The 11,640-nt window shown below is 39.9% G+C and overlaps 1 protein-coding gene across 1 annotated transcript in view; it reads right to left on the bottom strand.

The window, feature by feature from the left end:
* AFG1L (AFG1 like ATPase) overlaps window positions 1-7,744 on the bottom strand; it is a 237,281-nt gene extending 229,537 nt beyond the window's left edge. The window contains exon 1 of the mRNA XM_004372445.2: window positions 7,369-7,744. Coding sequence (XP_004372502.1) covers window positions 7,369-7,504 — 136 coding nt within the window. The 5' untranslated portion in view covers window positions 7,505-7,744. The remainder of the gene's footprint in view (window positions 1-7,368) is intronic.
* Between the last annotated feature and the right edge of the window lie 3,896 nt (window positions 7,745-11,640).

The following is an 11,640-nucleotide window of genomic DNA, read 5'->3' as shown; positions in this document are numbered from 1 at the left end:
AAGAGACTAAATGGGCAGCTTCTGTCCAGAGGTGAGATGGGAAGGCAGAGAGGGTTAGGAGCTGGTTGAATGGACATGGAGAATCAGGGGTGGAAAGAAGGAGTGTGCTGTCACAGTACGGGGAGAGCAATTAGAGTCACATAACAATGTATGTATAAATTGTTGTATGGGAAAAAATAAAATAGAAAAGATATAAATTATATTATGAAGCTATGAAGGAACTACTATAAGAATTACATGTTCAGACTTAAAAACTTGTTGAAAACTGGTCAAGGGTATAAAGAGGTAACATGTTGAGAGAGTAGATTCTGGGATGGGAGAAATGGAGAGCAGAAAGAAGAAGGGATGGGCAAGACAGTGAAAGGTTATAAAGAGATTCTGAAGATTATCATCTCAGCTACATAGTAGGTAGATTAGGAGAAGAAATCAGACCTCAGTGGAGGACCTTAGGTGAAAGAAGAACAGACATATCCAAAATGATTTTAAGAGAGAGATTAGGACAAATATCACAGGTTGAAGAAAGATATTGAGCAACCTAGGGAAACAAGCATTAGAAACATTCAAGCAGAGACTAGAAATCTTTTGTCTAAGAATTTATAGAGCATATTACTGTACTAGGCCCAAGGTAGAAATACTCAATTTCTGGACCCCAACTTCTATTATTTCTGTAGTACTTTTTGTAAAAAGACAAATCCAAGGAGAGTTATACCCCATATAAATATTCATCATTTACCTAAACAAAGAGAATGATGTTCTTGAGATATAAAACCAGTTGCCATGGAGTTGATTCCAACCCAAGGTGAACCTATGTGTGTCAGAGTAGAACTGTGCTCCATAGGGTTTTCAATGGCTGATTTTTTTGGGTAGACTTGAACCTCCAACCTTTCAGTTGGCAGCCAAGCAAGTTAATCATTTATACAACCCAAAGACTCCTACTTGAGATATAAAGCAGCACCAATCTACAGTGTAGGGGGCAGTGGTGGTTCAGTGGTAGGATTTTCACCTTCCATGTTGGAGGCCCAAGTTCAATACCCAGCCAGTGCACCTCATGTACAGCTACCACCCATCTGTCAGTGGTGGCTTGTGTGTTGCTATGATGCTGAACAGGTTTCAGCAGAGCTTCCAGACTACATCAGACTAGGAGTAAAGGCCTGGCAATCTAGTTCCAAAAAATCAGCCAATGAAAGCCCTATGGATCACAAAGTTCTGATCCCATTGTACACGGGGTCCCCATGAGTTGGAGGCCAACTGGACAACAGTTAATAACAATATACAGTAGATCAATAATCCACTTCTGGGCCTCTAAAGTTCCTTTATATCAGTTCTGTGCTTGGATTCACCCTTCCGTTTGCCTGTCCAGTCCAAAATAAGACATCAGCTATAATTGTGTAGTAAGTTATGCAATGCTAAAAAACAAATTTTTTTTTAGTTTTTAATCTTCACAGACAAGTGAGCACCTCCAGCACTGCATCCGTTTGCTGAAACATCTCAGTTGGTATTCTGTCAATTCCTGAAGCCTTGTTTTTCACAAATGCCTTCAGTGCAGCTTGGACTTCTTCCTTCTTGATCATATGCTACCTTCTGAAATAGTAGAAAATCGACCAGTTCTTTTTGGTACAGTGACTCGGTGTATTCCTTCCATCTTCTTTTGATGCTTTCTGCATCATTCAATATTTTGCTCCTAGAATCTTCCAAAAATTTCAACTTGAGGCTTGAATTTTTTCTTCAGTTCTTTCCACTTGAGAAATGCTGGGTGTGTTCTTCCCTTTTGGTTTTCTAACTTCAGCTCTTTGCACATTTCATTATAATAATCAACTTTGTCTTCTCAAGCCACCCTTTGAAATCTTCTGTTCAACTCTTTTACTTCATCGTTTCATTAGCTTTAGTTACTCTACATTCAAGAGTCAGTTTCAGAGTCTCTTCTGTCATCCATTTTAGTCTTTTCTTTCTTTCCTGTCTTTTTACTGACCTCTTGCTTTCTTCATGTATGATGTCCCTGATGTCTTCCCACAACTCGTTTGGTCTTCAGTCATTAGTGCTCAATTCGTCAAATCTATTCCTGAGATGGTCTCTAAATTCAGATGTGATATACTCAAGGTCGTATTTTGGCTCTTGCAGACTTGTTTCAACTTTCTTCAGCTTCAACTTGAACTTGCAGATGAGCAACTGATGACCTGCTCTGCAGTAGGCCCTGGGCCTTGTTCTGACTGATAATATCGAGCTTTTCCATCGTCTCTTTCCACAGATGTAGTCAATTTGATTCTTGTGTTTTCCATCCGGTGAGGTCCATGTGTACAGTTGTCGTTTAGTTGAAAAAAAGGTATTTGCAATGAAGAAGTCATTGGTCTTGCAAAGTTCTATCACTCGATCTCCAGCGTCGTTTTTACCACCAAGGCCATATTTTCCAACTACCAATCCTTCTTCATTTCCAACTTTTGCATTCCAATCACCAGTAATTATCAATGCATTTGATTACACGTTTGATCAATTTCAGACTGCAGAAGTTGGTAAAAATCTTCAATCTCCTCATCTTCAGCATTAGTGGTTGGTGCGTAAATTTGACTAATAGTCATATTAACTGGTCTTCCTTGTGGGCAAATGAATATTATCCTATCACTAACAGCATTGTACTTCAGGATAGATCTTGAAATGTTCTTTTTGATGATGAATGTGGCCTTAACCATCACACCTAGCACAGCAGACCATATGACTGTCTGATTCTAAATGGCCAATACCAGTCCATTTAAGCTCACTAATGCATAGGATATCGATCTTTATGCATACTATTTCATTTTTGACAATGTCCAGTTTTCCTAGATTCATACTTTGTACATTCTACATTCCTATTATTCATGGATGTTTGCAGCTGTTTCTTCTCACTTTGAGTCATGCCACATCAGCAGATGAAGATCGTGAAAGCTTGAACCATCCACATCATTAAGGTCAACTCTACTTTGAGGAGGCAGTTCTTTCCCAGTTGTATTTTGAGTGGCTTCCAACCTGAGGGGCTCATCTTCCAGCACTATATCAGCATACAGCTGCTATTCATAAAGTTTTCACTGGCCAATTTTTTCTGAAGTAGACCACGAGGTCATTCTTCCTAGTCTGTCTTAGTTTGGAAGCTCCTCTGAAACCTGTCCACCATGAGTGATCCTGCTGGTATTTGAAATACTGGTGGCATAGCTTCCAGCAACATACAAGCCACCATAGTACAACAAACTGATTGATGTGTGGTGGCATTATTTAATAGTGACACCTAAAAATATAACATTGAGATATAAAAGGACACTATAATAAAATCACAAGATATGATCCTCATATTACTTTGCCTTTCTAAAATAAACGTAATTCCTAAGGCTAGCATAAATAAATCTGAAAAATGCTCATTTTTGAGTGTTAGAAAATATAGAAACATTCTCCTCCTTGACCTCTTTAACTGCTCTCCAACAAGTTCCCTTTCTTCTGCTCATAAAATCTTAATTTTCCTCGAGAATTCACCTTTAGCTTTTTCTCCTTTTCACTCTACAAATATTCCCAGGCTAGTTCTCTGATTCCTATGGCTCTCATATTTCCTTTCTAAGTCTCAGATCCCCATATTTCCAACAACTAACTAGACTTATTGACCTGGAACCATGATCATAAACACTTCAAAATTAACAAATACAAAATGCAATTTTTCCCTAAATTGTCTCCTGCCCTGCTTCTTTCTTATTCTTCTTCTTTATTTCCCTTATAGGTTAATGGTAATGCCAAATTTCTGAATTAGGAAACTAAATTTGATCTTAACTCCTCCCTTTCCTTGTCTCCCCCTAGCCAGTCAATTCTACCAAAAAAGTGTTTCTGAATTCCCTTCCTCAGCTACCATTTTCTCCATCTTTACCACGGCAGTAATTCAGGCCCTAACCTGCTCTTCCCTGAACTACTTCAACTTCCTCCTACTAGGCGACTATTCCCTACCCAGGTGTTCCCAATGTATGTTTCAGGCAGCCACAACAATAATCTTGCTAAAACACATCTGATTGCTTCTCTTCTTAAGAAACCTCCACCAGCTCTTCCCACTGAGCCTTGACATCTTTGCATAGTCTGTAGGACTCTTCTCAATCGGGTCCCAGCCCACCTTCCGAGCTCCATTTCCAGCTGCTCTTCCCTAGGGACCATAAACCAGTAATGGCCATGCACTGGTCACTTGCACACTCTCTAAGAGCTGCTTCCTGCTCTGCAGTCTTACAACACTTTAGATGGGCCTCAATCATGGTATATATTATCGTTTATTGCTATGTTAAGGAGCTAGTATAGGATAGTGGTTAAGTTTGTGGTTCTGGAGCAAAAACGTCTGGGTTCAAATTCCAGTTAGCTAGCCATGCCTGTTTCTTCATCTATAAAATAGAGGTAGTAATAATTTCTATAGGGTTGTTGTGAGGTTAAATCATGAGACTGAAAAAAAAAAACTGCTAGTAGACTGCCTGGAACATAGAAAAAGAAGAAAAAAAAACATTGCCATTTAGTCAGTTCAGAGTATAGCTGTGCTCCATAGGATTTTCAAAGGCTGTAATCTTACCAAAAGGAAACCTGGTGACGCAGTGGTTAAGCACTCAGCTGTTAACCGAAAGGTCGGTGGTTCAAATCTACCAGGTGCTCTGCAGGAGAAAGATGTAGCAGTCTGCTTCTGCAAAAGACTTATAGCCTTAGAAACCCTATGGGGCAGTTCTACCCTGTCCTATAGGGTCACTATGCGTCGGAATCAACTTGATGGCAATGGGTTTGTTTTTAATCTCGCCAATCCCTAGAAAAGGACATCATATTTGGTAAAACACAGGGTCAGCGAAAATGAGGGAAACTTTCAATCAGCTGGAATGACACAATAGCCACAATAAACAAACCAAAAAACCCGTTGCCATCAAGTCGATTCCGACTCAGAGCAACCCCACAGGACAGAGAAGAACTGCCCCATAGGGTTTCCAAGGAGCGACTGGTGATTTGAACTGCTGACCTTTTGGTTAGCAGCCAAGCTCTTAACCACTGTGCCACCAAGACTCAAACATATCAAAGATGATGAAGATGGTGCAGAACGAGGTAGCATTTCATTCTGTTGGGCATGGGATCACCATGAGTCCGGAGCCGACTCAACGGCAGCTAACAACAACAACAACAACAAAGACACACAAAAATCTAAAAGAAAACAGACAAAGAAAAAAAGAGCATATATAGTTAAATTATATAGGAGAACAGAAATGGAATTCATAATGCTGTATTTCCTAAGGAGTTTAAAGTTAGGCAGTCAGGTAGGTGATTTTGAGCCTCCTCAAGTTTTCACAGCTCCAGTTTCCAAAATGTCTTGAAGCTAGGGGTGGCATTAACCTTAGATGACGCATAAAAGCAAAGTTAAGAACATGTTCTGCCTTTCCCTTCACTCCTTTCCTTTATCTGTTTCCTTCTTTTGTTTAATTTTAAGCCAATGCTTCACTCACTAAACAGTATACACTATACTAAATAGTAGACTTCAAAAGATGAAAAGTTGGAGATAAAATACAAATGTAAATAGCAAAAAACAACAACAAAAGGTTAAGCAAGGGATAGAAAACAAATTTGTAAATTAGACTGTAAATATTGAGCAAAATTTCAACTTAAACTTTCCATTTATTTAAGAGGGCACCTTAGTTACAGTTGCATTGACATCCACCCCAACTGCATTTTCATCAAATTCCCCACACCCAGAACTGGCTAAAATATGAGTAGAAAAAGACAGTATGAGTATAACAGGTTTAACAGAGTCAAATGCAAGTCCAAGTATAGTCTTTACTTGAATCCACTAGTTCTGCCATTTACTAGTCATATAACCTTCTGCAACCTTAGATTCATCATCCTCAAAATGAGGATGATAATACCAACCTCATAAGGTTATTATGAGGATTAAATGAGCATACTGCATGACACAGAGTAAGCATTTAGTAAATCTCATGTTATGATGATGATGTTCCTTAAATGTTGTATCAATTTTCATAAACTATGGTACCTACATAAAATGGAATAGTAACAATTAAAACATGAGGCAGTTCTATACATATTAATATGGAATGATCTCTGAGATATGCTAAATGAAAAAAAGAAAGGAACAGAACAGTGTATAGTATACTGCCACTTCTATTTTTTTTTTTAAACACAGGTAATTATATGCATATTCCAGAATGTCTCTGGAAGAATACATAAGAAACTAGTATCAGATTGCCTCTGGCTAGGGGACAGCGGTGGAAAAGAGTCTTAAAAATGTCACTGTATTCCTTCTTGTACACTTTGAATTTTGTTTCATGTGCTTTTCTAGCCTATTCCAAAAATAAATTAAAATGTATATTATGATCCATAACTTATATTACCAAAATATTCCATTACACATTAAGTGGATTGTGCTGAACTTTGCAGAAAAACCTAACATGACCTAATCGTAGTTAATCATCAAAGACAACTACTACTTTTTTTGACTACTACATTTTTAGCTAAATTAGCCAATAACAATCGAATTATTAAAGTATATAAACTTCATTAAGGTATATAAGGGGAAGGTGCTTGGAGATGAGAAAAAAGAAAGGATAAATATGTGGATGGGGGAGACAATAAACATTCAAAAAACATTATCTGTCCACCAGGTACCAGCCATTGTGCTAAGGGTTGGGGAAACAATGACACAAGATCCTTGCTCTTGAGGAGACCTCAATTTAGTGAGAGTATATGAACAAAGCAGTAAAATTCGCACTCCTGTGGGCTGTGCTGCTCAAGAAATACGTTCATTCATTCAGGAATACATATCAACAATTGAATGAATGAAGCAAGTCCGGCGACAAAACACACCCAGTTCAGGCTCTACTGGTTTGCAAAGAACACCAAGAATCCTTTCCTCAATGTAACAGGGTTGTGGACTGTGTTCCCAGAATCCCGAGTCAGCAGGGCCTGCAGGGGTCCGAGGCGCGGCTCTTGGGCTAGCGCCCAGTCACCAGCCCGGAGAGCTTGGGAAGACACAGGGTGGAAGGGTCCCCAGACCCCAACCCCACACTGCATCCCCTCAAAGCAGGCACTCCCACACCTGGGATCACTAGGTCTCAGCCCTCTAACACCCATGAGGGAACAAACTCTGGGTCGAGCTCTGACTCTCAAAATTAAAGTCACTCTGGGCCAGCTTCGGCCGTGCTCAGGGCTCCCTCTCAGACAGAGAAGGGCTAGAGAGGCTGATATTCCTCGGAGGGGCCCTCAGCTCCGAAAAACCGTGAAAACCGGGAGGCAGCTGGGGATGACAGAGTTGGGGGTGACCCCAGAAGCTGCCTAGATCATATGAACACACCGGCAGGTCGGCTCAGCCTTCTCATGGCAGTCACTGACCTTTCCAAAGGGGCTTCCCAGGGGCGGCAGCCGAAGGGACGAGAGCGGCGGCCCAATCCCCGCACCCAACACATCTTCTTAGCCGCCTCTGCACTAAGGAGCGCAGAATAAGCAAGGGCGACCAGGAGGTCGCCATCTTGAGCTCCGTACAAGGGGAAGAGGAGGAAAACTTTATTGAAACCTAGAAGAGAGACGGTGGCACAGACAAATCCAGCCGTGCTCACTGAAGGTTCCGCCCGACAGAACGCAAGGGAGCAGCTAAAGAATGTGACCTCCCGGAGCGATAAGGACGGGCTAGAATCCCATGCCCTTAGGAACTTCCGGGTGCTGCCAATCAGGACTACAACTCCCAGCGTGCAGTGCCCCACGGCCGGGGGTGGGGAGAGGGGCGGGGCTGACAGCTCTCAAACTGGATTGAGGGCGGTTACTCTCCGCTGGGCCCCAGCCGCTCAGGAGGCCCTGTGTCGGTTGTGGAGCTCAAGACGTTTGCAAAGAATTGAAAAGTGATTGTGACGTGTAGTCACGTAACCGCCCTTGAGCCTTTTAAGCTAGCCTACCGAACTGAGATTTAAAAACCTAATAAACTGGAGGTGACCCAATGGCCCTCATATTTTAATGAAATACTAAGCTTACCTCGTCCAACTTCCTACATGGTAACCCCAATTTTTTGTCTCCAGCGTCCAGCTGCAGAGTACCTGAAATGTACTCCTACCACTTTTCCTTTCTGCGCTGGAATAACATAAATCACTTTCAATATGGTATAAACACAAATGTTTTGAAAGATTGTATGAATGATTGGAAAGCCTATGATCCATGATGGACAATTAGTGGGTAGTGTATCCAAAGGAGAACTGCTAAGTGATCTGCCCTAATTTGATTAAACAAAAAAATGTTTTGAGACACTATGCTAAGTGTAAGGGGGAAGACAAATTGCTGTTCCGGAAGAGGCTGGCGATCCAGTAGGAGGGGTGAAGATTTCGACAAAAGATGATACAAGGTGTTGTGGGACCAATGAAAGGAGAGAGCACTTTCGCTAGGACATCTGGAAGGCCTCCTAGAAGCTAAAATTTTCAAAAACAAGGAATTCAGTGCGCTAAGGTAAGCAGTAAAGAAAGCCTGAAGTAGAGGTAGAAAGCCAAGTTTCAGTTGTGCAAAAACAAATGAAAAGACTACAGTAGGAAATGCTCCAGGACTCAGGCAGTTCACAATAGAACAGATTCCAAAGAAACAGGAAAAGGAGACTTTAGAACGGTGTATTAATTTGGAGACTTCTCTACCAACCCTATCAAATGATTTATGGGGAAAAAATTATTTTTATTGTATCTATCAAGATAAGTCAACTCACACTTATTTGTTTTATATCTTTAATTTCATTGTCTGACATGACAAACTGTTTCTCCATGCTGTGGTGAATGGTTTCGGTTTTTCTCTTTTTTTTTCCTTTTATTTTAACGTTACTAATTTTTGGTGTGAAACTTTGTGAAGGACATTTTGAAAATCAGAATTTTATCCACTATTTCTCCCTTGATTGACATATTTATCACACTCAAAAGACTTTCAGAATACATAGGTATCATTTTGTTAGCTCTGAGAAGACTATTGTTTGCTTTGGTCAATGACATTACCCTTTACTAGAGATTCCAACAACTTAATAATTATGGAAGTGAAATAAGCACTTGTGGATATTTTAATGCCAAATTGGTGGGGTGATCTACAGCCAATTTCACATGTACACGGACAGAAATGTAAAAAATAAGCTTTACTGTGTACAAGTGTGAGGTAATTTAGAGGGAAATAATCTAGATTATATTTGTCATATTCAAGACAAGTCATCATGACCAGAAGATTAATTAGGTAGCCATTATAAACTATTAAAACATCAAACCTGTGCTCCTGCTGTTACTGCAACTGCTAAAACAAACAAACTCTAAAAGAAATTTTGGATATTATCAAAGAAACTACTAAAAATAAATCAGAAAACATTATCTTGACCTTGTTTAAAAATGATGGTTCGTTTCCCTGCAGAATGTAGCCAGTAGTTCTGACATCTAATCTCAAGAAGCACAAAACCAGACTCAGAGTATCCAGAAGAGGGCAAAATAATGAAGGAAATGGAAAGAGAGTGGTCAATGAAAAAACAGACTATACTAGGAGTCAGAAGATATATATTTGGGCTCTGATTTTTTCACTAGCTGAAACTCTCCTTTTCACTTTTCCGCATCTATAAAATTAGGTTGGTGTCTGTCCCAGAGGTTTTATGAGAATTAAATGAGATAATGTATATACACAAAGGGTTAATCAAATATACTTGTAAATAGACATCGAGAAGGGATAAAATTGAAGTCTAAAATAAGGAAGGATACTGCCTAGGACAACATGGATTCACAACACCTGGGAATTGTAGAAATAAGGAGTATTCTCTACAGCTGGAATAAAGTAGGGAGAATTGTAAAATAAATAAAAATAAAGCACTACTAAACCTTAGGTAGCAAATTTATGGAACTCATAAAAGGCCCCAAAAAAAAGTTTTCGTGGAATTTAAATAAATGAGTAGAATGATAATCTGTAATAAATGTGGATGATTTGGAATATTTAGTTTCTGTCCAGCTCAGGCACACTATGATTTGGTCACCATCTTAGAGGATGCGCTGGACCACTATCAGAGACAGACTACCGACGGAATAGGCCACTGGCATGAATCAGCCAGGATACGATTTCCTAATACTACTGTTGTTCTTAAGACCATTGCCGTAGCCACTTTCTGAAATCCTTCCCCATCTCAGTAGATGGTCCTTCCATTTGCTCAGGCCATTCATCATAAGAATGATCCTTTGCTCTCCTCTTTCTCTCTCACCCCACATCTAATCCTTAATAAATGTGGTGGCTCCACCTTCAAAATATATCCAGAATTTCATCACTTTACCACCAACATTGCTACCATCCATTCTGGTCCATTGACTCAATGGCATCTAAGAAGAACAACATTCTGGTCCAAGTCACCATCAACATCCTTCTGGATTTGTTAATTGGTGTCTAACTGGTCTTGCTTCCACTTTTGTCCCCTACAGTCTACTCTCCACACAGCAGCCAGATTTTTTTTTAAAGTCAAATCATTCTATTCCTATGTCAAACACCCACTAGTGTCTTCCTCTGTCACTCAATTATTAAAGTAGCCTAGAAGACCTCATGACCTGAGCCCCTACTAGCTCTCTGATCTCATCTCTTACCGCTCTCCCTCCCACTCCCTCTAGTCCAGCCACAGTGGCTTTCTTGCTGTTCATAGAACTCACAAGCTTTCAGGATGGCAACTCCACCCTAAAACCCGTTGCCATCGAGTCAATTCCAACTCATAGCAACTCTGTAGGACAGAGTAGAACTGCCACATAGTTCCAACGAGCAGCTGGTGGATTCGAACTGCTGACCTTTTGGTTAGCAGCTGAGCTTTTAACCACTGTGCCACCAGAGCTCCACCCTCAAGCTTTGCATTTCCTGTTGCTTCTACAGGGAATGCTTTCCCCCAAGATACCTGCTTGATTCACTTCCTCATGTCTTCACTTGCTCAAGACACCTTCTGAGTAAAGCCTTTCTTAACTACCTATCTAAAATTACAATCCCTCCCAGCATTCCTTTTCGTCCGTCCCACCTTTAATTTCTCCACAACACTTATCACCACCTGACATAATATATATTTTGCTAATCTATTAGCTTATTTACCTTCTCTTACCACTCCTTTTAGAATTTAAGCTCCATATGGGCAGGGTTTTATGTCTATTTTGTTCACTGCTGTATCCCCATGGCCTAGAATAGTGCCTAGATTAGTAAGCACTTAATATTTGTTGAATGACTGAATAAGTAGTTTTAATAAAAATGTAAAATTTATCATAGTTTTAGTCTTTCTCCAACAATAAAGACTATTTTACCTGCTTCATGAAATTAGTGATGCTCCTAATATTTTGAGCCCATGTTAAAGATTAATTTTAAAAAACAGCATCAAACTCGCTATCATGGCAGTCACTGAAACACACCCCTAAAACCTTTGTTTACCACTTATTTATTCATTCATTCCTTCATTTTGCCATTATACATGGTGCCTCATAATTACAGGCTTTTCTAATTTAACAAAAAGCAGTTTAAGGCTAGAAAAAAAAATGGTTCATTTGAAGACAGATGAAGGAATGATTTCACATGGAAACCATTACATAGTAACTGGTATTTTCTAGAGTCAAATATCTGGCTTATAAATTCCAACATTTGTTCTTAAAGATCTCCAAT

Source organism: Trichechus manatus, unplaced genomic scaffold (assembly GCF_000243295.1).
Source record: "Trichechus manatus latirostris isolate Lorelei unplaced genomic scaffold, TriManLat1.0 scaffold00017, whole genome shotgun sequence".
Classification (NCBI taxonomy): Eukaryota; Metazoa; Chordata; class Mammalia; order Sirenia; family Trichechidae; genus Trichechus; species Trichechus manatus.
Note: the sequence above shows the minus strand (reverse complement) of the source record. Positions and strands in the feature narration are given on the sequence as shown.